The sequence below is a fragment of the Dermacentor variabilis genome, chromosome 1 (genome assembly GCF_050947875.1).
Source record: "Dermacentor variabilis isolate Ectoservices chromosome 1, ASM5094787v1, whole genome shotgun sequence".
Lineage (NCBI taxonomy): Eukaryota > Metazoa > Arthropoda > Arachnida > Ixodida > Ixodidae > Dermacentor > Dermacentor variabilis.
This window is the reverse complement of record NC_134568.1, coordinates 54,719,014-54,746,422: the sequence shown is the minus strand read 5'-3', so window position 1 is coordinate 54,746,422 and position 27,409 is coordinate 54,719,014. Positions and strand designations below refer to the sequence as shown.

General features: G+C 45.8%; 1 protein-coding gene across 1 annotated transcript in view; it reads left to right on the top strand.

Annotated features, from left to right (window-relative positions):
* Positions 1 to 27,118, top strand: part of LOC142574126 (RYamide receptor-like) — a 498,341-nt gene extending 471,223 nt beyond the window's left edge. The window contains exons 4-6 of the mRNA XM_075683309.1: positions 4,635 to 4,856; positions 14,535 to 14,687; positions 26,807 to 27,118. Of these exons, the coding sequence (XP_075539424.1) occupies positions 4,635 to 4,856; positions 14,535 to 14,687; positions 26,807 to 27,118 (687 nt within the window). The remainder of the gene's footprint in view (positions 1 to 4,634; positions 4,857 to 14,534; positions 14,688 to 26,806) is intronic.
* Positions 27,119 to 27,409: the final 291 nt, after the last annotated feature.

Genomic DNA, 27,409 nt, shown 5'->3' with positions numbered 1-27,409 from the left:
AATTCGTCATCAAATTCTCGTCATACCACGTTCGTTAAGCCATCGGGATTCTGCAGTCGTTGGCACATAGTCGTCGTCGCTTCATCATCGTGTTGTATTCGACGTCATCTCATTGCCACCATGCTGCCGTCGTGGCGCTGTTGCTATACTAGGATTCATCACTTCAGATTCTTCATCCCATTGTTGTCCTGCCGTCGCATAACTTGTGGGAGGTTACACACAACGTGCAATGCGGAACTTGATGATTTGCTAGCCTTTGTGAAGCACTCGGTGTGATTTCATTACGTAAAGTTTTTATTGCTAGAGCAATTATATGGACACTCCAAGCGCATTTCAGCTGTCGCCGTCGCCGTTAAGTTCCGTGTAAAGTCCAAGTCCATCACCGCCCAAAATTACGAAAAACTGCCGCGGTACTGGCCCCTCGAGGCACTTTGCGTGTATTCGAGGGCTTCTTTTGTGCTCGGAAAAACACTTTTATGTAGCACGTACTGAGCAACATAATGCTGTATGGGCAGTTTTTCATGTTGCCCTACAATTTACTCATTGGCACAATTAATCGAATTATAATATCTTAGAATTTGATTAATTAATTAGGACAAATTATATAATGTTGCACATATAATATAGTGTTGCGCAGAAGGTAAATGCTTTTTTTTTTTCGAGTAAGAACACACGTTCATGCCCTGCTATGCAGCTACATGATGCGGTCTCCACTACTCGGCCCTTAATCACGACCTCGCGGAGAGGAACGTTTATTCCAGGTTTTTTCGGCACAAGGGCGGCGAGAGTGAATTTGCCCTCATGCTATTTTTTTACGCTGCATATTCGAACATGCTCAGCCTCACAGACTGCCTCTCCTTCTGTTAGCAGTCGTGATGTGCTGAATTGCTGGTCCACGAATTGGTTGATGCTAGCAAACGGCAGAGTCACTGAAAACGTAATATGGTGATCGTAATTAAGAGTCGAGCAAGCGATGCACACTGGCCTGGGAGCGCGCTCACTGGATATCACATCAGTGAAAATATCCTGCCCAGAGAAGTGCAAATAGTGGAAGCGTGTATTGAGAACAAAAAATAAATAATCGGTTGAAGTTCCACCTATTAAAACATACCAGGGATAGATCATCGTCCCGCGATAATTCTGGCGAAAGTGGCACGCGGCACTCGCCACGACGAATACTGCGAACAGCACTGTGATTGCGCCAAGAGTGCGTATGGCCACCTTTATTAAAGGTCCTGCGAACTTCTTAACCAATATCGGGTTATTGGGTGGGAATCGAATCAGGGTTTCCGGAGTGTGAGACGGACACGCTACCACTCAGCGATGAGTTCGATGGTTCAAAGTAGGACAAAAGCGCCTCTAGTGAATGCGCTATTGCCTTAGAAACGTGCTGTAGAAAGTTATACTGGGGTGATTATCGGTAGTTATGAGCACGTAAATTACTGAGGTCGCAGTTAAACGCGTAGCGAAGTACATTTCCGCTACATTTCTTCTGCGCTTGGGGCACACGCAGAGCCATCTTGCGGCAAACACAGAAGCTCCTCACAATGTACGGCGCTGCCCCGATAGGTGGCGCGCCACTTGCCCGCTTCTCTCCTTCGTCTCGTTTGAGCGCATTGGGGCCGTGCTGGGACCGGTGCGAGGATACCCCAATACCCTTGCGTTTAATAAGTTTTCTTGCTCTCTCCCCTTCCAACTTCTAGCGTGTGTCACTCGAATGCTCGTGCTTCGGCGACGCGGCTCCTCTTTCCGCTCGCAGCGCGATTCCTAGGTGCAGCGTCCGATGCGGGACGCCTCTGACGTGATCGCTGCGCTATAGCGCGTCTTGTGGGAAAGCGTCCCCTGCGATGTGTGCCGCGCTGCTGGCGAGGAGTCATGCGTCTGCGTGGTGCTCCCAAGCGAGACAGAGGACGATCCCATCGAGATGTCAGCCCCATGATCGCATCCGCCTTCATGGCGCGTCGCGGCCCGGCTGTCTGTGCCGATCACGACGTTTGGCTCGTGTAGATCGTTTCTCCCTCCGAGACACCGAGTTCTTTGGTTCGTTCCGCTTGCTCAGGCATACGTTTCGTCTTTGTGTGACTGAAGAGCATGCCGAGCGAATGAGTGGGCGGTGCGAACGGGGTGCGATAACGCTATCGCGTTCCACTCTTGAAGGCGAAGCTTATGTGTCCTCCATGTTTTTTTAAAAGCAATCTGCGTTGGGGGCGCAGCCTAGGCACGTCGGCGGCTCGTAGCTTTGTGCGTGCTGTGTGTCCTCGGCACTGGATTTGCGTTAAAGCGATAGACAGCACAAATGTCACTTCGTTCGCTGTCGCTGCCGCGTTTCCTAGCGCCAGCGTTTTGACAGCGAGCGTCCCCAGTTATCGAGTGTGATGTGTTCATGCTTGCTGTGCGCACGGACACCATGCTTATTAATTTAGTTATCAAGCGAATGTGTACAAGTTGACACGACCGATAAATGTGCCATACTTAATTCGTGTGGCTGTCTGCTAATTTCCTATCACCATAGATCCTTCAGTGTTCGGGGAAACTGCGTCTTTCTTTTTTACCCTACGTTTAGAATTCTTACGTATCCATAAAAACACTCGATCTCCTGTGCAAGCCCTGGTTTGACCACCCTGACGCGTGCAAACAAATCATGGTGCCGGTAAGACACACGTAAATTATCTGCAATGTTTAAAAAGATAGTTCGCTTTTTCTTTTGCAAAGTCTTACATCTGTTTCTTGTTCCAAGCAAAAACTCACATACTTCAACAGTGCAACTTCGTGACATTCGAAAAAGAACTGTTTTTTTATTTGTACAACTAAGCCATCTGCAAACTACTTCCCCACAGCTGGATGCAGCATAATGTGAAGCAAAGACAACGATTCGTGGTTTATTTTGTACTTGTCTACCGTTGTTCTTACCGGAATTCAAGCTCACCTTTTGGCAGTGATGTGCGGTCTGCTGTTCGCTGGCTTCTTTTCATACTTAGCAGACAAAGGTGGGGAAGCTACGCAAATAGTGTCGTCAAAGAAATCTCACTACGTCCGTTTCGAAGCGCGGTTGTTCTTCCGAAATAACAGTGCACTGCACGTGTCTACAGAATAACTACTTAATACATTACAACTACAAACTCTGTATCTAAGGTTATGTAATATTACGTATTATTTGGACACCTTTGGGTTTTCAGTATGCGACGTTTTTGGTCACGAGCTCAATTCTAGCGCTCTGACCACTGGTCTCACGAACGCGCCACTCCGCTCACTCAGTGGTAAATAGGCTCATATTTGCGACCCTTTCCATGTGATCGTTGCTTCATGTATCGAAACATTAAAGTAGGGAAGTTAATGTTGGAGAGAATTACATTACTTATACCTATATCAGCCATTCATATGTGACGCTTTACTTTTTGCTCGCGCATGCGGACAGTGAGAGAAGTCTTTATTGGTAGCGTTGTCTGTTATGTATGAAATGCAGTTTATATTCAGCAGCGTGTGCCGGTGATGACACGAATGAATGATAAATTCTGGTCTTTTACGTGCCAAAATCACGATCTGATTATGAGGCACGCCGTAGGGGGAGACTCCGGATTAATTTCGACCACTGCGGGATTATTAACCTGCTTCAAAGTACGGGACACGAGCGTTTTTACATTTCGTCTCCGCCAAAATATAGCCGCCGCGGCCGGTATTCAATCCCGCGACGTCGTGTTTAGCTGCGCAACACCATCGTCGCTAAGGCACCGCGGCGGATCACAGACAGAAGGTTAGATGCATGGTACAGGGCGACCACCCCGAATGACTCTGTCGTGGTCTTTAACTTTGCACACAGACTGCAAAGAATTCGGTCTAGGGTAGCGAGTGCAAGTGATATGAGGAGCCATGCCAAGTAAATGGCTTTAAATAGCCTGTCATGGGAGTGACACAATAATCTAAGATGCAACCTTTTACACTTAGTCAACATTTATTACTAGAGCTGGTATTTTTGTTCACATTTATGTGCATGTTGACAGCAACGATACTGATTTAGCTCCTGATCTGCCTTTATGTATTTCGTTGTTCCGATACACTGCCTACCTTGGCACACATTAGGCTACTTCCTTACAATGGTTGCATTTGCCATACTGTAATTAATACTCGGTATTTTGTTAAGTTATTAAAGCATGTACATCCCCAAACAAATGGGTACGCCCGTACTACAGCAATTTCGAAGTAGCAGTTGTTTTGCTTTCGCTGAACGCTGCTGAGCTTAGCTCGTGTTGCAAAATCGCGCCAGCGCAAAATTTTCTCGATTCATTCATCGTATACTTTCCGTTTTTAGCAAAACGCGAAAGACACCACCATGATGCCGACGCATGTTCTGCACTCATTTGAGCTGGGGAGATGAGAAATACCAAGAGCTGAGAAATTGCATTCCAATAAATTCTGGTTAGATTAACCAACACAGACTGGTTAGAAAACTGCAACTTGTCCGAGAGCATTTAGCCGCAGCATTGTTAATAGAAATGAGGTTATTTAAATGATTTCTCCCAAGCGTGCCTCCCCGGTAGTGTCTAAACGACCTTTTTCTTTGTAGAAGTCGCAGGTCTCGGCTAAATCCGCACCACTGCATCGCACAATCTCACCCTACTGCACCATTTTCCCCTCAGGTCGTCAAGATGCTGGCGACGGTGGTGCTGATGTTCGCCGTGTGCTGGCTGCCGATTCACCTGATGAACTTGATATTGTACTTCGATCGCGCCGCCATGCAACCAGACACGGCCGAGCAGGAGTACCTGTACATCGCGGCCTTCTTCTCCTGCCACTGGTTCTCGATGGCCAACAGCTTCGTCAATCCTATAATCTACTGCTTTATGAGCGACAACTTCAGGGTGAGTGTCTGTTACTCATTAGGTATGCAGCACTAACTTCAGATCGGCTGAATCCTTACGAGCACGCACTGATCTCCAAGCCATTCAAAATTTTCGGCTCTGAACGCTCAAAGGAGTACCATCGTCACTTAATGCAAGACAATAAATGAGTACTATTATATGGGAAGCGTATAGGTGTTACTTGTGTATGCCGCAAATCTTTTAAAACTGCACGAGTGTCCTCTGGGCAGCGTTATGAAATTTGGACTTGCACTTCATTACTTTGAAGAAAATAATTTAAAACAACAACGTACGTAAACTCCCTAAGATAGTCACAGGTGTTTCTTTGTTTCAAGGGACAGCTTATTTGCAGTGAACATTAGTGAAAAGCATAGTGACGTTGATATTAGCCTGAAAGCCTTGACATCAGCTGCCATTTATTGAAGAGGCTTCTTTGTGGTTTGAAACGTCAATTTTGCTTTAGGAAGCAGATGAATTGTGAAATCTTTTACAACTTCAATACCATTTATGTATGCTCTCTTTTCTGTCACTGCCTTCTTGCTAAAACAAAAAGAAAGAAACTGGCGCGCATGTTTTTAAGCAGGTAAATTGGCAGGGAAAGTTGTAAATAGTTATTGTGAACTTGTGTAAGGGCCTCGCCTACGGATGGGTGATTAAGGATGTGGTTTATCTGTACAGAGGATGGGCGCACTAATTACCCGCCTACCTCACCTATCTATTAATAATAAGAACCAATCGTCACCCACACGAATTTATTGGTCCAGTACAGTAAGCCGCAATGTCATTTTTCCCAGAACATCCACAGCTTTTATGACAATGCAGGCGTTTTTCAGCGTAAACGTAGAAACTTTGATGTTATTTTTAGGCTATAAGGCGTTTGGTACGCAGCATACTTGTCAAAGTGCCGTCTGATGGATTTTTTTTTCACGAAAACCTTCCACTCTTGCGTGGGCTTAATTGAGTGTGCAAAACAAAGCTGCTCTAGTCGTTCACGAGAAAGGGGGTCTTCGACCATGTGCATAACTACCATAAAGTGCGCTATTGCAGCAAAGTTAACCCTCAGCCGAACAACGGTTCTCAAGTTCAAAACTTTAACACCGGGAATCTGCCACACCACAAGCAGGAGGAGCAGGTGCATTTTTAGATCGAAGTGGACCTAGTCTTGCAAAGAAAATGCCGGAAGTCGCTCCAACCTGGGGGCCCATCGCATTTCGGGGGGCGTCCGGTCGGTTAGTCTTGGCTGCATGCAGGTGAGTTGTGGTGAAGAGCTTCAGTGACGCTGCCTCAATCCAATTTCCATGCTCTATTCTCTAAGTGCTCTTACTATATCACAAAAGGGATAGATATCATCATCACACATAACATCATAACATCATTTACTTGGTTATAAACACGATCATTTCTTCAAAGAATTTGTGATAGGAGACAAATCCACGGAAACGCACACATTTATGTACTACCACCTGTCTGCGTGTATATGTGGCTATGCAATTCTTTCGCCCGTGAAAAACGGGTGTCTTAATAGAGCACTTTATTATAACTGACCCTTGGAATCTGATGACTTGGAATCTGAACCTGGCAACGTTTAACGCTAGAACGTTATCTAGTGAGGCGAGTCTAGCAGTGCTATTGGAGGAATTAGCGGCCAGTAAGTAGGATATAATAGGGCTCAGTGAGGTTAAGAGGACAAAAGAAGCATTTACAGTGCTAAAAAGCAGGCACGTCCTGTGCTACCGGCGCTTAGCGGAGAGACGAGAACTAGGAGTCGGATTCCTGATTAATAAGGATAAAGCTGGTAACATACAGGAATTCTATAGCATTAACGAGAGGGTAGCAGGTCTTGTTGTGAAACTTAATAAGAGGTACAAATTGAAGGTCGTGCAGGTTTACGCCCCTACATCCAGTTATGATCACCAGTAACTCGAAATTTTCTATGAAGACATGGAATCGGCGTTGGGTAAAGTCAAAACGCAATACACTATACTGATGGGCGACTTCAATGCCAAGGTAGGCAAGAAGCAGGCTGGAGACAAATTAGTGGGGGAATATGGCATAGGCACTAGGAATAGAAGGGGAGAGCTATTAATAGACTTTGCAGAACAGAATAATATGCGGATAATGAATACCTTCTTCCGCAAGCGGGATAGCCGAAAGTGGACGTGGAGGAGCCCAAATGGCGAGACTAGAAATGAAATTGACTTTATGCTCCGCGCTAACCCAGGCATCATACAAGATGTGGACGTGCTCGGCGAGGTGCGCTGCAGGGACCATAGGATGGTAAGAACTGGAATTAGTCTAGACTTGCGGAGGGAACGGAAGAAACTGGTACATAAGAAGCCGCTCAATGAATTAGCAGTAAGAGGGAACTTAGAGAAATTCCGGATCAAGCTACAGAACAGGTATTCGGCTTCAACTCAGTAAGAGGACCTTAGCGTTGAAGCAATGAGCGACAATCTTATGTTCATCATTAAGGAGTGTGCAATAGAAGTCGGTGATAACTTCGTCAGATATGATACCAGTAAGCTATCACAAGAGATGAAAGATCTGATTAAGACACGCGAATGTATGGAAGCTTCTTACCCTACAGCTAGAATAGAACTGGCAGAACTTTCCAAGTTAATCAATAAGCTTATGACAGCTGACATAAGGAAGTATAATATGGATAGAATTGAAGATGCTCTCAGGAACGGAGGAAGCCTAAAAGCAGTGAAGAAACTAGGAATTGGCAAGAATCAGATGTATGCGTTAAGCGACAAAGCCGGCAATATCATTACTAATATGGATGAGATAGTTCAAGTGGCTGAGGAGTTCTATAGAGATTTATACAGTACCAGTGGCACCCACGACGATAATGGAAGAGGGAATAGTCTAGAGGAATTTGACGTCCCACAACTAATGCCGGAAGGAGTAAAGAAAGCCTTGGGAGCTATGCAAAGGAGGAAGGCAGCTGGCGAGGATCGCGTGACAGGAGATTTGTTGAAGGATGGTGGGCAGATTGTTCTAGAAAAACTGGCCACCCTGTATACACAATGCCTCACGACCTCGAGCGTACCGGAATCTAGGAAGAGCGCCAACATAATCCTAATCCATAAGAAAGGGGACGCCAAAGACTTGAAAAATTATAGACCGATCAGCTTACTGTCCGTTGCCTGCAAAGTATTTACTAAGGTAATCGCAAGTAGAATCATGAACACCTTAGACTTCTGTCAACCAGCGGACCAGGCAGGATTTCGTAAAGGCTACTCAGCAATAGACCATATTCACACTATCAATCAGGTGTTAAAGAAGTTTGCGGAATATAACCAACCCTTATAGATAGCTTTCATTGATTACGAGAAAGCGTTTGATTCAGTCGAAACCTCAGCAGTCACGCAGGCATTAAGGAATCAGGGCGTAGACAAGCCGTATGTAAAAGTACTGAAAGATATCTGTAGCGGCTCCACAGCCACCGTAGTCCTCCATAAAGAAAGCAACAAAATCCCAATAAAGAAGGGCGTCAAACAGAGAGATACGATGTCTCCAATGCCATTCACAGCGTGTTTACAGCAAGCATTCAGAGATCTGGATTGGGAAGAATTGGGGATAAGAGTTAATGGAGAGTACATTAGTAACTTGCGATTCGCTGATGATATTGCCTGGCTTAATAACTCATGGGAATGATTGAAATGCATGCTCAATGACTTGGAGAGGCAAATCAGAAGGGTGGGTCTAAAAATTAAACTACAGAAAACTAAAGTAATGTTTAACAGCCCCGGAAGAGAACAGCAGTTTACGATAGGTAGCGAGGCACTGGAAGTGGTAAAGGAATACATCTTTTTGGGGCAGGTAGTGACCGCGGATGCGGATCATGTGACTGAAATAATCAGAAGAATAAGAATGGGCTGGGGTGCGTTTGGCAGGCATTCTCAGATCAAGAACAGCAGCGTGCCATTATCCCTCAAGAGAACAGTGTATAACAACTGTGTCTTACCAGTACTCACGTACGGGGTAGAAACCTGGAGACTTACGAAAAGGGCTCTACTTAAATTGAGGACGACGCAACGAGCTATGGAAAGAAGAAAGATGGGTTTAACGTTAAGGGATAATAATTTAGCTGATTGGGTGAGGGATCAAACGCGAGTTAATGACATCTTAGTTGAAATCAAGAAAAAGAAATAGGGGGGGGGGGGGCATGGGCAGGACATGTAATGAAGAGGGAAGATAACCGATGGTCATTAAGGGTTACAGACTGCATTCCAAGAGAAGGGAAGCGTAGCAGGGGGCCGCAGAAAGTTAGGTGGGCGGATGGGATTAAGAAGTTTGCAGGGACAACATGGCCACAATTAGCACGTGACTGGGGTTGTTGGAGAAGTATGGAGAGGCCTTTGCCTTGTAGTTGGCGTAGCCAGGCTGATGATGATGATGATTGTAATTGATCATTTTATCTTTCTTTTTCTTTTTTTCTTGTGTGTGATTGAAGCATGGTCGTAGCCACGCTGGTGTAGGCGACTGGGCCCAGCGGCGATAAGAAAGGGATAGGAAATCAGGCAAATTAGTTAAAATTAGGTACGAGCACTCTTTTCTCATACCGTGTCGTTCCATAATAAAGAGTCAGGAAACGTTCGAACAGCCTGCCTTGGCAGAGAGTGCTTGGGTGAGTGGGACCTAATGCGTCCCTTTACGTGGGGCAATGAGCTTTGAAAACAAAAGAGTTTAATTTCAATTTAAAATATTTCCGACTTGTATTGAGCACGCATATTTGTTGTAACAATTCGCTCTAAATCCTGTGATCGCGTGGCGCTCACCGTGGGCGTCGTTCTGTCAAACTCAATGCTAAAAAGTGCCCCATTTGTTAATTACAAATCGAGCTTTGCTTGCCGAGTATACCTAGACTTACGTAGATGCAGCAGGCGACGGCTCGCAAATAATTTCGCCCAACAGCAAGTAATAACTTGACCTTGAATCTCAGTGCACCGATATGCTTGCACAGCTCCATGATGGAACGCCACCGCCACTGCCAAGTTTGAACCTGCTACCTTGTGGCGAGTTGCAGAACGCGTCAGCTACTAAGCCATCAAGACAGTTTTCCCTCTCGTGCACTGCTTGGCTGCGTTGAATGCGAAAGCCTAATAATGCAAGCGTTCTCTGCTGAAGAATGATTTTGCAGTTGAACGGAAGAACAGTACTATAAATGCTGTATTTATTTGCCACCATCTATGTCTATAACTAGTGAACAGACGTGAACGTGTAGAATAATACAATCAAAAAAGAAAAACTAAATTTTGTTGCTTCTACTTTCTTGGCAAAGAGTGATTTGTGTTAAAAATTCACTGTCGACAACATAAGCCACATGTCGAAAATCGATCTTTACCTACCTTGTTTAAACGTTTATGCATTGGCTGCATACTATATAGAATGACGCTGCCATGTGCTAGTTCAACATAATTTCTGCGCTGAAAAAAAAAACATTGGAAATAGTGAAGGTGCGGATCAAACGTGTTTCATTTTATCCTTGAAATTTTCACAATTTTCATCATCACAACGCCTCGCCTGCAGCACAGCGTTGTGATGATGATTACCGAAATATACTGTAGATAGTTGATAGAGAAGAAACACCTTTTCTTCGATGGTATGCCTTTTCGGGTTCTTTTAACGAGGTCGCGTGGCCGTTTCCCTGCAGCGTCGGCCACATCCGGGACGGGGCTACAAGAAAAACGCGAGCAAATAAAATAAAGACTACTGTTGTACCGCTGATTGGGTGGACGTCAAAGAATCCGAGGGGCCGTATTATGAACGGCTTCTGTTCAACTGATTCCATAGTATTATTGTGATAGCAATTATATGGACGCTCCAGGTTCATTTTTGCAGTCGCTATCGCCGTGATGTTCCGTATCAAGTCTAAGGGTGATAACACCGTCACCGCGCGCCCTACGCTGTATGTGCAAGTAAAAGCGCTTGAGTGGAGCCGAGGATCGGCGGTTCAATCTAAAACAAAATTAAATTATGGGGTTTTACGTGCCAAAACCACTTTCTGATTATGAGGCACGCCGTAGTGGAGGACTACGCAAATTTCGACCACCTGGGGTTCTTTAACGTGCACCTAAGTACACGGGTGTTTTCGCCCCCATCGAAATGCGGCTGCCGTGGCCGAGATTCGATCCCGCGACCTCGTGCTCAGCAGCCCAACACCATAGCCACTCGGCAACGACGGCGGCTACGGTTCAATCTCGCCCGGGCGAAAGGTAGGAGAGTAGGCAGGAAGCTCGCCGTGTGAGGGACCCAACGTTGCGAGGCACCGTGGTGCGGAGAGGGAAGGAAGCAGGGACGGCGGCGTTCTAGTCCGGCTGTCACTACGTATGTGGCGAATGCGCGCGGTCGCGCGGCTGTATTTTGAGAGTGATCGACGTTGATGGCAGAGTATAGGTGCGTTGAAGGCAAGTACCTTTGAGCGTGCTGTGTGTTCTGAGCGCTCAGCTTGCGTTGAAGCGATAGACAGCACGAAGCTTACTTCGCTCGCTGCTGCTGTCGCGCTTCCTCACACCAGCGTTTCGACAGCGAGTGTCCGCGGCCATCGAGTGTGATGTGTTCATGTTTCCTGTGTGTGCTGACATCATGCTTGTGAATTTAAATAACAAGCAAATGTTTACAGGTTGACACGGCCGATAAAAGTGCTGTCCTTGCTTGGTATGGCTACCTGCTAATTTGCTATCGCAATCGACGCTTCGCTTTTCTGACGAAACTTCAACGTTTTGATAATCCCTGTCACTGATATATTTCCGACACCAAGGATGGCAGCTTCGCGCGCACCAATGATAAAGGCAAACAGATTGGGAAATGAAAAGAATTGTTGCAGATTCCTGGCCAACACGGGCAAAATTGATCCACAACCCTCCAATATACGACATTTCGCGCAATCTTTGTGTTGTTATGTGGACTTCAATAAATTCCAGCAAATGCAGGCAAACTGTACATCACTAGTTTCTTATTCTTATTGCCCGTCCGTGGGGGGAGGGGTCATACAACAGAACTTTCTTGCGTACTCCTCTCACGTGTGTTAAAGCGAAGGAAAATTTTGCCTGTCATCAGACCTGTGCTCACAGAGCGATTTCTGCAGAACATATACTTTGTCCTTCTTAGAGCAAAAACAGCAGTGTTTTATTACCCCTCCTGGATGGCTTAGTGCATATGTGTATAAACAGGCCGCCATGAAAGACTGGTTAGAGCAATATGCAGGGGGTGACGTGCAACGACTTACTTGGAGAGCCATTAATGCTAAACGCTAGGTCAGAAGCAACCAATCGTGCCTCGTTGCCGTCGAACTACCTGCCTGCAGCAAGACCATCCTCACCTTTATGGTGCCTGTACAAACCTGAAATGCGGCTCACCATCCCTGGAATCACGAAGAAAGCTAACATGCCCTCGTTTGCCCTGAAGCAGGCCGCATTAGCACTTTTACATGAGGTGCACAGTGGCCGCGTAAACGTCTATATCGATGGCTCAGTCAAACCTGCGAGTTCAGCTGCTGCTGTGGTGATACCAACAAGATCCGTCAAAATAGAGTAAACACGTCACATGTATCATCAACGACAACTGCTGAACTGGTAGCCTTGTGTGCGGCTCTTCATTTCATTCACGAGGAACCACCCCATGCATGGTCAATCTTCTGTGATTCCAAGGCAGCCCTACAGACTGTACTCTCAGCACTGCGCCATGGATCACATGAGCAGCTTGTCGCACAGATTAGGGAAGTCCACCATCGCATAGTTGACGAAGGACACGATATAATATATCAGTAGTTCCCTAGTCACTGTGGCATACATGGTAATGATCGAGCAGGCGCAGCTGCGCGATCTGCCCATGACGGTGTCAACTGCGTTGCCATTCCTCTTTCGAGAGCCGACGCAGCTTAAAAGCTTTTGCACTTGCACGTGATCTAACATAAGTTCAATGAAATTCATCCGAGTCATAAGTGAACGCCTTCATATCCTGTACCCTAATTTACAGCTCCGTATTCCACCCGACCTTCCACGACGTAACTGCACGCTTCTAGTCCGTCTATGGCTCGGAGCAGCATTTTCAAATGCGTACTCCTTTCTTATCGGAATGGTCAACAGCCCACTTTGTGATTTCTGCTTGTGCAATGAAACAATCGCGCACCTTTGTTAGTGCGCTCGTTTCAACCCGCAAAAAGTAGCCCTCTCAGCCACCCTCGACAAACTGGACACAAGCCCAATGACAGAAAACAACATCCTTGGAAACTGGCCTACGCGGACATCAGCGCGATCGGCTATGAAGACGCTGCTGCGGTGCTTAAAATACACGGGACTTTCCGACAAATTGTGACTGTACACTGCGTGAACACTAGGAACGCCTTTGCGGGCTGTGTGACAGTGCCCACAGAAACAGTTTGTGTGTACGTGTGTGTGTGTAGCTTTTTTATTTTTTTATCCTTTTCCCTTTCTCACCTATCACATACCTTTGCCCCTACCCCAGTACAGGGAGGCCAACCGGAGATAATCTCTGGTCAAACTTCCTGTCTTTCCTTTACCGTTTTCTCTCTCTCTCTCTACACTGTTTACCCGTAACTAAGCCCATACTAACAAGACTGAACATACATTATGCGCTTACAATTGTACGTTAGCAATGTTGAGGTGCATTAACGCACGCTATCTCCTGAACAGGAGCATGGTTACCGCGTATTGGCTGTTTAATTTTGTTCAGAATGAGAGTACAGATTCAATAATACCAAAATACCGTTTACGTGACCCGCATCTTCTGGAAGGCCGACCGGTTAAACAAAGACAGATACAAATTATGAAAGACCACAAATAAAGAAACAGAAATTATGCCTTTCCTCCCTTACGAACTGTTCTTGTGCGGTAATATCGGCAGCCGTCATTAGCGTTGTGGCCAGGGCTATCGTAGTAAGATACGATAGCTAGTGTTATCTATATGTCAAACCAAGCCTTGTGCGTTCCTTGCGTTTTGTGGGGATAGATCATATCTTGCTTTTTATCGGTGGTATCTTGCAATAATGAGTCCAACTAACAATACAGTCTAAGCATTGATACTTCACCTGATGCTAGCAGTACCTGCTTACTGCCTTCAGCAATCCGGTTCGTTGCCTTCTGTCACATTCTTTCTCCGTTTAGGCTGATCTGTGGACGTGTTGCAGCAGGCAAACATTTGGCGTGTGAGCATAGATCAATTTCGAAGAAACCTACATACATGATAAAAGTCTCGAAGTTCGCTGTCACCTGTAAAGTATTTTCAGTGTATATGCTGAATATTCTGCGCTTAGCTCAGCATATTCGAACACAGTAATTAGTCATGACGGCTCAGCCGTGTCCGAACAGTTAATCACGTGCATCATTAACACCTAAAGCAAGAAGGTGCCACCAAGGACTCGTCTTTGCTGCTTGACTAAGTTTTCCATCAATATGGTTACACACATGCGAGTATGAAAGAGAAGCAACGCGAGCAAAACATTTCATCTACTTGCTTCCGAACTTGCTATATCAGAAAGCTGTCTCAAATGACAGTGTGTAAAACCGATACGCTGGCTCAGAAATCTCGATCCGCTTTGCCATTGTTTCGACGTTTCCTCGAAAGCGCTTACGTTGCTTGACGACCTTCTGTGCACGTCGATGCACTGCGAGCTAATTGCGATCCGCGTGTTCCGTTCTTGTTTCTGCGCAGGCGGACGTGATGCAGTTGATATTGAAGCGTAGTTTAACTGGTGTCGACTGGGCGCGCACCACGAAGCGCTGGTCGCAACAGCCGCAGCAGCAACAGGAGAAGCAGCATAAGCAACTCGACGCCACTTGCTCCTTGAACGGCACCCTGCCCGGGGTTGCGACCGCAAGGCGATGAGTGCGAGTATTGAGGTTAGTGTCTGCCTGGGCACCTTTCTTTCAGTAACTTAGTTTCAGCATAATTGATTTTGGATTCGTTTATTAGTTCGAAATACTTGCGCTAGCGATTAAATTCAAGAAGTAGGTTACTTTTTGTTGCAGTAAGAAGAAAAAAAGGAGTCCCTTTTTTGGCTGCGTCGGCAGTGCCCCCCCCCCCTATGGCATGTTACATAAGATAATGAAATTACAGGTAATCATTTACACTGATTTGAAAAAGAAAAGTAATGCAGTAATACTAGAAGAGGGGCACAAAAAAGAAGGATCGACATTTGGGCGAGTTGGTACTGGTTGAACATCTTGAAGGGGCAGCGCGAAAAAACGACGACAGAAGACAGGAACACACAGGACAGCGCTGAACTCACAACTAACTTTATTCGAAGGCATACATACACTTAAGTACACAACCCATAGCCACGTGCTCTCCCATCCATGGCGTCATATCAGTGCGCAGGCAAAAAACAAAAAAAAAAACACACGAAACCATTTAATCTAATACTACGTTATGGAGTTGCTTAAAAATTCAAATTCACTATCATGCAAATTTATCGATGGCATGCTTACACAGCGCGACCCTTTTTTTCTGATATAGAAGGCCTCAATAATCTCCCTCGTGATCTGATTTTTGTGCGTCTAAGAGTTTCTTAACACAACTGGAGCGTTTGAGAGCGGCAGGTTTTCGAGAGGATGCTATCCGCATGACAGTACAGAAACTGGTTAAACGTGTGAAATTAGGAGCACCCTCAAGAATAAATAATCCAGAGCCTGCTGACAAGAAGAAAAAACTGGTTGTAATTCCATATGTGCATAAACTATCCCATAATCTCAGGAATGTAGCAGGCAGATTTGATATAAAGGTTGTTTTTTCTGCCCCTAACAAGTTGATCAAAATTTGTGGTAAGATCGATAGGAAATTGGCCCAGGCTGCCTCCACTCATGCTGGGAAAGGCTGTACTGTTAAGCATTTGTCCCCGTTTGTGCGCTGTAGAATGGGAGTTGTGTACGAACTTCCATTTTCCTGCGGTCACGCATATATCGGTCAAACAGGTCGTTGCCTTAATATTAGATTGTCTGAACATAGGCGCTCACTAACGGGTAATGCCTACTCGCATGTCGCGCGGCATTGCTCTGAGCATGGGTGCACTCCAATATATAAAGACACCACAATACTTTTCACGCAAAAAAATCAGATCACGAGGGAGATTATTGAGGCCTTCTATATCAGAAAAAAAGGGTCGCGCTGTGTAAGCATGCCATCGATAAATTTGCATGATAGTGAATTTGAATTTTTAAGCAACTCCATAACGTAGTATTAGATTAAATGGTTTCGTGTGTTTTTTTTTTTTGTTTTTTGCCTGCGCACTGATATGACGCCATGGATGGGAGAGCACGTGGCTATGGGTTGTGTACTTAAGTGTATGTATGCCTTCGAATAAAGTTAGTTGTGAGTTCAGCGCTGTCCTGTGTGTTCCTGTCTTCTGTCGTCGTTTTTTCGCGCTGCCCCTTCAAGATGCACAAAAAAGAGTAGGGGGGTGATATGAACTATGCAATTAAGAAAAAGGTAATTGAATGACACGCAACCAGCAGGGCAAAGTGGATGGCGAATAATGCACGCGCGAATGGGCGAGAACTAGAATAGCGGCAGAGGAGGTGACACGTTGCAGGCGACACCATCCAAGAATATGTGTACCTTAAGGCAACGGCAGTTTCGTTAGTTATTTTGCTTTACGAACAGGAAAAAATAGACGTCAAACACAGCGCTGCAATGCCTGATGGAAAGTTCCGAGTGTATTCGTGCTTTCGCTGATACGCAGGCACCAAACGTGCACATCCACCAAAACCTCCAAGAGATACAAAGGAAACCCCTACGGGTTCCTCGAAAAAAAAAGTTTCGCAGTTGAAGAAAAATTTATCCGGGTCCGGGACTCGAACCCGGAACCACCGCCTTTCCGAGGCAGCCCCGCTAGATCATCTGAGCTAACCAGGCGGCTAGTAGGTTGCAGGCGAAGTCGAATTTATCAACACCTTGCGGGTTTCCTCAGAGCTATTATGTCATGCCTATTGGTTGCAATGTCTTGAACTTAGGCAAAAATTATGATTCTCAGTATTTTCTTTCTCGTTAATAACGGAAATTTGACTGTAGGATGTAGAGTTTAAGTTCATAAGGGCTATGACCTGCGAAATACTCGGCGACGGCTTTGGGAAGCTTTTTAGCTGTGTCCGTGCGATGTCCGTTTAATATCATATTCACTGACTGTCCCGTTTCACCGATATATTGTTTCTTACAGAAGGAACATTCAAGGATATAAGTCACATCCGAACTTGTGCAAGTAAAGCTACTTTTGACTTCGCGTGTAGAATTATTTGCGGTGCTTTTATTCCTAATGTCATGTTGAAGGTGCCTACAGGTTTTGCACGTGGGGCGGCAACGTGCTTTTATTACGGGGGAATGATGTTGGCTGACTTTTGCGTGCACTAACAGGTCTTTAATGTTTCTGTTGCGGCGATGGGTAACCCTTGGTACTTATCTGTATATATGGGAACACGGCACAAGCGCGCTAACCGACATAATTAGCCATTTCATTCGCTTTCATCCGAGTATTAAATTTACTGCTCACCACTGTCCTAGTTAAATGAACTTCCTCGATATGACGGTGTACATAGAAAACGGAAAATCGAGAATGACACTTCACCGAAAGCCTACGGATAGCCAGCAATATTTAGACTATAACAGTCATCACCCGCGACACTGCAAGCAAGGAATTTTTGTCGGACAAGTGAAACGAAGAAGAATCTGCAGCAAAGACAACGATTATGTCCACCACCTAAATGACCTTAAAACAACGCTAGCAGAAAAACACTATCCACAAGTTGCTCTCGGTAGCACTTAAGATGTCGCGTCAAGATTGGAGGGACAGTCAGAACTGGCTAAGAAACAGCCTACAGCAGGATCTCACAGAGCGCCAGCCTTTATAACAAAATATTCTATTGCACGTACAAACATAAACAGCATCCTACGAAAATACCACCCAATATTATCAAGTAACGAGCGTCTGAGAAAAGCGATCCAGGATGTACTAAGGGTTGCCTATCGCCGCAAAAGAAAGAGGCCTTCTCTTCCACCTGACAACTTGAACTAATGGTGAAAAGGGCCGACGTGGAATACTACCGTGGAAGCGGCTTCAACCTCAGATTCCCAAATTGCTACGTGTTTGCTCAATATGCCGGGGCATATTTAGAATAATCGGAGGCGGATTTCGGCGGAACGGTGCGATATCATGAACAGGATTTTGCGACGGGTTGAACCATTGTGATCGGCCGCGATATAGTCACCAGATTCCCTGGTTTAGTCGCTTAGGGAATACAACGATATTAAAAGCAGAGACCTTTCGTGCAGTGAGAGAGGTGCTGACGCGTCCTGAAGTGGACTCAACGTTTAATATGCTCCTGCGTGGAGTGGGCTTCCTGATCCAGAGCTCGTGTAGCTAATGTAAAATAAACCCTTTTTCCTTCATTCCTACTACCGGACGCACTCGTCGACGGGCTTGGTGGATTCTTGGCCCAAACGCCACCTCGAGCCGCAACAGTACCTACTAGAGAGCTAAGCCGTGACACGTCTTCATACAGCAGCACTATGTCTGTAATTCTGAGTGTCTGAGTGCAGCGGTGGCGTAGAGGTAGAACACCCGCCTCGCGTGCAAAAGGTCCGTGGTTCGAATCCCGGTGCCGGCAATTTTCCACCGGATTTTTAAAAAAATCCGCGTGTTGATAAAATTGCACAAACAGGCCTGGAGTGTGGCCTGATCCCGGTGACCAGAACCGGTAACGCACTCCCTCACCAGAGCAGGATTGGCCACCCTGGTGCAGTACTTGGCCACAACCTCCTATGAACACAACAATCAAACCCCGGCCCTCAGTCCCCAGCAGCTGCGAAGCAACTGACCACGGCGGCGGTCAGACCTACGACGCAGCAGAGGGTGCTAAGAATCACTGGCTCCGGACAGGCCGCCATTGGAATATGAACCTGGCAACGTTTAACGCTAGAACGTTATCTAGTGAGGCGAGCCTAGCAGTGCTATTGGAGGAATTAGAGGGCGGTAAATGGGATATAATAGGGCTCAGTGAAGTTAGGAGGCCAAAAGAAGCATATACAGTGCTAAATAGTGGGCACGTCCTGTGCTACCGAGGCTTAGCGGAGAGAAGAGAACTAGGAGTCGGATTCCTGGTTAACAAGAAAATAGCTGGTAACATACAGGAATTCTATAGCACTAACGAGAGGGTGGCAGGTCTTGTTGTGAAACTTAATAAGAGGTACAAAATGAAGATTGTATAGGTCTACGCCCCTACATCCAGTCACGATGACCAGGAAGTCGAAAGCTTCTATGAAGACGTGGAATCGGCGATGGGCAGAGTGAAAACTAAATACACTATACTAATGGGCGACCTTAATGCTAAGGTAGGCAAGAAGCAGGCTGGAGACAAGGCAGTGGGTGAATATGGCATAGGCACTAGGAATAGCAGGGGAGAGTTATTAGTAGAGTTTGCGGAACAAAATAATATGAGGATAATGAATACCTTCTTCCGCAAGCGGGATAGCCGAAAGTGGACGTGGAGGAGCCCGAACGACGAGACTAGAAATGAAATAGACCTCATACTCTGCGCTAACCCTGGCATCATACAAGATGTGGACGTGCTCGGCAAGGTGCGCTGCAGTGACCACAGGATGGTAAGAACTCGAATTAGCCTACACCTGAGGAGGGAACGGAAGAAACTGGTACATAAGAAGCAGATCAATGAGTTAGCGGTAAGAGGGAAAATGGAGGAATTCCAGATCAAGCTACTGAACAGGTATTCGGCTTTAACTCAGGAAGAGTACCTTAGTGTTGAAGCAATAAACGACAATCTTGTGGGCATCATTAAGGAGTGTGCAATAGAAGTCGGTGATAACTTCGTTAGATATGATACCAGCAAACTATCGCAGGAGACGAAAGATCTGATCAAGAAACGCCAATGTATGAAAGCATCTAACGCTACAGCTAGAATAGAACTTGCAGAACTTTCGAAGTTAATCAACAAGCGTAAGACAGCTGACATAAGGAAGTATAATATGGATAGAATTGAACATGCTCTCAGGAACGGAGGAAGCCTAAAAACAGTGAAGAAGAAACTAGGAATTGGCAAGAATCAGATGTATGCGTTAAGAGACAAAGCCGGCAATATCATTACTAATATGGATGAGCTAGTTCAAGTGGCTGAGGAGTTCTATAGAGATTTATACAGTACCAGTGGCATCCACGACGATAATGGAAGAGAAAATAGTCTAGAGGAATTTGAAATCCCGAAGGTAACGCCGGAAGAAGTAGAGAAAGCCTTAGGAGATATGCAAAGGGGGAAGGCAGCTGGGGAGGATCTGGTAACAGGAGATTTGTTGAAGGATGGTGGACAGATTGTTCTAGAGAAACTGGCCACCCTGTATACGCAATGCCTCATGACCTCGAGCGTACCGGAATCTTGGAAGAACGCTAACATAATCCTAATCCATAAGAAAGGGGACGCCAAAGACTTGAAAAATTATAGACCGATCAGCTTACTGTCCGTTGCCTACAAAGTATTTACTAAGGTAATTGCAAATAGAATCAGGAACACCTTAGACTTCTGTCAACCAGCGGACCAGGCAGGATTTCGTAAAGGCTACTCAGCAATAGACCATATTCACACTATCAATCAGGTGTTAAAGAAATTTGCGGAATATAACCAACCCTTATAGATAGCTTTCATTGACTACGAGAAAGCGTTTGATTCAGTCGAAACCTCAGCAGTCACGCAGACATTAAGGAATCAGAGTGTAGACGAGCCGTATGTAAAAATACTGAAAAATATCTATAGCGTCTCCACAGCCACCGTAGTCCTCCATAAAGAAAGCAACAAAATCCCAATAAAGAAGCGCGTCAAACAGAGAGATACGATGTCGCCAATGCCATTCACAGCGTGTTTACAGCAATAATAATAATAATATTTGGGGTTTTACGTGCCAAAACCACTTTCTGATTATGAGGCGCGCCGTAGTGGAGGACTCCGGAAATTTTGACCACCTGGGGTTCTTTAACGTGCACCGAAATCTAAGCACACGGGTGTTTTCGCATTTCGCTCCCATCGAAATGCGGCCGCCGTGGCCGGGATGTGTTTACAGCAAGCATTCAGAGATCTGGATTGGGAAGAATTGGGGATAAGAGTTAATGGAGAATACATTAGTAACTTGCGATTCGCTGATGATATTTCCTTGCTTAGTAACTCAGGGGAATGATTGAAATGCATGCTCAATGACCTGGAGAGGCAAAGCAGAAGGGTGGGTCTAAAAATTAAACTACAGAAAACTATAGTAATGTTTAACAGCCCCGGAAGAGAACAGCAGTTTACGATAGGTAGCGAGGCACTGGAAGTGGTAAAGGAATACATCTTTTTGGGGCAGGTAGTGACCGCGGATGCGGATCATGAGACTGAAATAATCAGAAGAATAAGAATGGGCTGGGGTGCGTTTGGCAGGCATTCCCAAATCATGAACAGCAGGTTGCCATTATCCCTCAAGAGAAAAGTATATAATAGCTGTGTCTTACCAGTACTCACCTACGGGGCAGAAACGTGGAGGCTTACTAAAAGGTTCTACTCAAATTGAGGACGACACAACGAGCTATGGAAAGAAGAATGATAGGCGTAACGTTAAGGGATAAGAAAAGAGCAGATTGGGGGAGGGAAGAAACGCGAGTTAATGACATCTTACTTGAAATCAAGAAAAAGAAATGGGCATGGGCAGGACATGTAATGAGGAGGGAAGATAACCGATGGTCATTAAGGGTTACGGACTGGATCCCAAGGGAAGGGAAGCGTAGCAGGGGGCGGCAGAAAGTTAGGTGGGCGGATGAGATTAAGAAGTTTGCAGGGACGGCATGGCCACAATTAGTACATGACCGGGGTTGTTGGAGAAGTATGGGAGAGGCCTTTGCCCTGCAGTGGGCGTAACCAGGCTGATGATGATGATGATGATGATGTCTGTAATGAGTTGCTTGCTAGTTCCCTCCTCTCTTAAATAAATCTCCAACTGGCGGAGCTGACTTAGAGTCGCAAAATATTGTCCACCGCCGCGGTACGTCAATACAGATGAGTCGTAGTACATCACGGGTAGCTGTTAGTTCCGCTGACGTTGAAGAGGTTTCATGAACGATCTTGAAGAGATTGCTTGAACCACTTGTAGGTATCACAACTTCTTTTCTTGGAAAAAAAAATCAGCGACGATTATGACACTCCCTAATGCATAATTTGAGTACAGGTCCAATGTCTTTTCATTTCGGGATATATTGAATGACGCGGACAATCTGTCTCTTGGGGCACGTTGCAAATGGACGGAAGTGTGGAAAGGAAGTAACTGTAACCGTTTTCTTTCCGTTCTTTCTTGCTTTTTTTGCCTTTTTTGTTTGTTTTTGTTCTTGTAAATAAACTACTGGTATTTTTTTTTTTCACATGCAATTCTTCATGTTACTGTGAGATAAGCTAAACGTTGTTATTATATGTAATGAATTCTGTATTTTGCTCTGTTAACGTTCATTTCCTGCTGCTTGTATTATACCTTATTATATGCTACTGTTGCTTTGAGGTGTCAATTATAACTATTCTTGTACAGGAGGTCCCGATACAGTCTTTGACTATGGGACCTCCAACTGCATACTAAATACATGTAATTTGACCCAAATTCTAACAATAAATTCTGATTCTGATTCTGAAGTGCAATCTGGAGATCGAGAAACACAGTGCGTGGGTGACGCGTGGGATCGATTCACAGCAGCCGCCGTAGACAGACCTCCCAGACGACGCGCGCTACTATGGCGCCATCTCGTAGTCATCGTCGCCACACTACGCTTTTCTTCGTACGCTTTCGCCATACCGTCCTCCTCCGCTTTCCTCCTCGCGCCTTACACCCCCCGCTGGGCTCTGCGTTCGTTCTTTCATCCTTCGCTGTGCTCATTCACTCGGTCACGCCGTCGCCGACGCTCGCTGCAGTAACGGGCGCCTCAGAGCTGCGCTCTAAAGATGTAAGGTAGAGCCGTCTCCAAACACATTGTAACTTTATAGCTTTCTCGTTAATGTAAGAAAAGCTTGAATTTGAGTGGAAAAATGGAAAAAGCCCATTTCAGAGATGATGATGCCGCGTAAGGTAGGCGTCCTCTATTCTTGTTCGACTTTGTCGTCGTCTTCGCTGCGTATACATCGCAGCACGCTTTGAGCAGATGTTCATCATTTCGTTCATTAAAAATTCTTTATATAGAGTCCGTGGCACGTTCCGCTCAGTTTTACAATCTGTTTTTTTCATTTCAGAGGATTTTATACTTTCTTTTTTCAAATGGACTAAAGTTTTCCTATATCCCATGTGCTCTGTGCATCGAACTTTGTTCTATACCCGATACACTGAAATTTTCATGGCTTTAAAACGTTTGCCTTCTGACACGCTACTCGTGCTGGCAGGTTGCCAGCATGCTGCGTGATTGCAATGACGAGGGGAACGGAAAATCACCTGAGGCGAAAATATCATTGATTCAAGGAACGAACGCGCCATGCTTGCTTAGTGGCTATGGTGTTGGGCTGCTAAGCACGAGGTCGCCGGATCGAATTCCGGCTACGGCGGCCGCATTTCGATGGGGGTGAGAACACCCGTGTACTTAGCTTTAGGTGCACGTTAAAGAACCCAGGGGGTCCAAATTTCCGGGGTACCCAACTATGGTGTGCCTAATAATCAGATGGTGGCTTTGCACGTAAAATCCTATATTTTTTTTTCAACGAAAGACATGGAAGGTCGTCGCTGATGAAAAAACTTAAAGTGGAGCGAAAACACACGTGATATCATGGTATCGATGTCTGGCTCTAGTTCATTGCTACGGTGCCTCTAATGTCGCATAGCGACCGGAAAGCACTGCGGACAAAACGAGAAAACTGGCCTTAAGGAATATCATGCAAATCGCTCGGCGATTGCGTGATTGTTGTTCGTCTATGACTTTACGCGCATAAAGTACTGTGCACCGTTTGCGAGCATAACATATTCCAGTGATCTAGGAGCACCCATATAAACCTATTAGCATGGTACTGTAGCACTAAAGTGTTTTTTGTGGGGTTTTACGTGCCAAAACGACCATGTGATTATGAGGCACATCATAGTGGGCGACTCCGGAAAGTTAGACTGCCTGTGGTTCTTGAACGTGAACCTAATTCTAAGTACACGGGTGTTTTCCCATTTCGCCCCCATCGAAATGCGGCCGCTGTTGACGGGATAGCACTAAACTGTACTCGCAATGCAAAAGAAACCGAGGCAGAAAGCTCAAGATTAAGTTTTATGGCAGCCGTATTACTTTATGGTTTACGTGCGGAAAAATAAAGAAAGGAAAAACAGTGACAACACCCAGAACGCTTTCTTCTTGCACTACAGAGGAGGGCACTGCGCGGGCCCAGGCTTACCGAAAGGCTGGGTCTGGCCTACAGGCGGGGCCGAGCCTGCGTTTTTTGGCGGGCGTAAACTGGGCTCGATCTGAAGCAGCGGGCCCGGGCTGGGCCCGTTCACTTAAGGGCATAGGTCAGGCCTCCGAGCACACGCGAGTGCTCTGCACAGATTCAAGGCATTCTGTGTAAAGATACTCGTAGAGCGATAAGTGGGAATACTTTTAATTACATTAGCAAACAAAAATATCAATTAATGTTGTAATTCTTTTTAGTATCAACATAACCAAATTCTGTTCTCGTCAAATAAAAAAAATAGCTACGAAATACTTTGCATCCTACCCAAGATTTTAAAAAAAATTCTGTGCTTTTACGCGCCAAAACTACGATTTGATTATGAAGCACGCCCTAGTGGGGGACGTCAGAAATTTGGACCGCCTGGGGTTCTTTAACGTGCACGTAAATCGAAGTACGCTGGTGTTTTTACATTTCGCCCCCATCGAAATGCGGCCACCGTGGCCGGGATTCTATCCAAGATTGCGAGCAGTAAACAAAATTTGTGTCCAGCCAGCTACGTAAATCGACGTACACTTTTTTTCGAACATCTTATAAAAAAGGATCTTGAGCTTTAAGAAATACAGTTTGGGGTTTTACGTGCCAAAAACCACGATATGATCATAAGGCACTTCGTAGTGGGAGATTCTGGATTAAGTTTGGCTGCGTGGGGTTCATTAACGTGCGCACAATGCCCGTTACACGGTTTTCATATTACTTATTTTTTTTAAGGCGGAAGCCTTAAATGTCTCATCAAACGGTGGCCTTGAAAGCGCGGCGTGCGGTCCAGAAAGTCATGTGAGCTCTCCTCGCGCAGAGGCGCGCTCGTGCTAGTGCCCGCGCGTTCGTGTGCTTCCACAGCTGGATCCGATCCGTCTCATCCTGCCGGCGTTCCCATACTGTCCTGCTTTCGCGTTCATCGTCGTCTTCCTCCAGAGCTGGCTTTGCTGCCGCTCATCATGCCAAAAAAAAAGGCAAAGTTAATTAAGATAGAGTTAATTCAGGCACTCGAACGCACGGCTTTCGGTGGGAGTCAAACCCACATTTGTTGTTAAGCCGAAGTTGATTAAGACACAGGTAATTATTATAGAGGTAATTAAGACGCTCGAAGCCACGGCGTTTAGTGGGAGCCGCATCCTCACCTGTGGTTGAAGTCGAACTTACGACCTTTGGTGTTAATTACGGCGAAGTTGATTAAGGCTTAGCGTCAATTAAGGCACTCGAGCCCCCGACCTTTGGTGGGAGAAAACGAGCAATAAGAAGTAACAACGCATTAGAATAAGAATGTCAAGTAATTTTATGAATGTCTCTTTGGCGCGCAGGCTTTTGCCTTCGCCCTCTTTGACGTATGCTAAAGTGACTGAATTTATTTTTCATTTCACGCCCATGTATATGCGGCCGCCGGGGCGGGGATTTGATCCCGCGAGCTCGTGCGTACGTTCTTGTGCTTACTGCTGGTTTGTTCCTGTTCGTTTTGTAGAAAGATTGAATTTAATGCTCCAGATTATTCAATTTAATATTTGGAATTGCTATTTGCCCCGTCTATAACAAGAAAAATAAAACAGCGAGATTGCCATAATACCAGCGATAAACCTTTCTTTACTAGGCCGGTAAATGATTTCCTGTCACCAGTTTATGCTTTTCATTGCGTATCTATGTCTGGTAGGACTTTAATTAAGGACTTTCTATTGTGCAAGCAATCGCTTGGCAAGTTATCAACACAGATTTTACACAACTACAATATGAGCCTATAGCACAGGCGGTGCTGCAAGGTGGTGTGTGTAGCACCCCTTTAATTTGTCGTTATCGTAATTCATCCCGCCGTTTCTTCCCCTTCTCCTCTTACGCCTGTGCAGAGTAGTAAGCTAGTGTACAACAGCTGCAGTCGACTTCTCTGCCTTTGATTCAATACGATCTCTATATCTCTCACTGTCTTTTTTTAATTAGTAATTTCTGCCTTGGTGTAGCCTTCTTGCTTTGTTCACGTGGTTGCAGATTACCCCAATTTTTACATCCAGTCTGGTTTCCTTCAGTGATCATCCTCCTCACCCCACCCCCTTGCCATTCCCGTATCCTCTTTTTTTTCTCAATTGTTGTGCACTGTTGGCTCTGACTTCCGAAGCCTTTGTTATAAGGGAGCTTTAGGTTGTCTGTATAATGCCTTAGGGTTCACGAAATACGTAGTTAGCACAGACTGTCTAACCCCACCTTGCGACACAGCTGATAAGAATGAAAAAAATAAAACTGGATGTTGATAGCTGAGTCACCGCCAACACTTTACACTGGCAGCTGAGTAGACTATGGTTGGTCGCTCCAATAGTAGCTGTATGTCTTATGGTTAAATTTTACGGCACAACATCCCAACTACTCACGTCTACGGCTCTGGTAACCCGGTGTGCAAGTACATGTACGGAAAAGCTAGAACTGCACTAGTTAGATAACTGCACTAAGCTGTTCAGTGGTGCTTAAATAAACACGTGATCGAGAAACTGACAGATTATTGTATTTTTTTGCCTCTTATGGGCGCAGGTCGACCTTCGACAACTGATGATGAGCTGCTGTTCCCCGTTGGCGCAGCAAGCCAGTCGCACTCCGACCAAGCGCAGCTGCTCGCACGGCGGCTCCCTCCGAAGCAGCACGGCAGTAATGTCAACTGCCGCTGCGGGCGTCAACCACGTGGGCGCCTCGAACCTGCGCTGGCCCCAACGTAACAACGGTTTCCACGCCTCGTGCACTGTCATGGTGCCCCTGCGCACCCTGGGTCAGTCTGGACATCATGTGAGCTCGGGCGGTGGCCTTGGCGGCGGAGACCCATCCACCGGTGCTCCGATTTATGCGTAGAAAGAAAAAGAAAAAAAAGGATCGCCACACTATGTGGCCGCCACGTCCTCCCAATGAAACTCAAGACTAGTCTGCTGAGAACATTGCCCTAATGCATGGCATGAGATCGGCAACCTTGTGAATCTCGAGTGGGCGCATGTCTTCTTTTTGACGAGAATAAGTGCCATCTGGCATAGTGTTTGCCAATTGTCGCAGGAAAGCCACCAATTATAGTGTCTCCAGCAGAAGCATGTGACAACGTTATATCCGTGTGAGTCAACGTCACCAGATACATTTTCGCTCTTCAGTGGC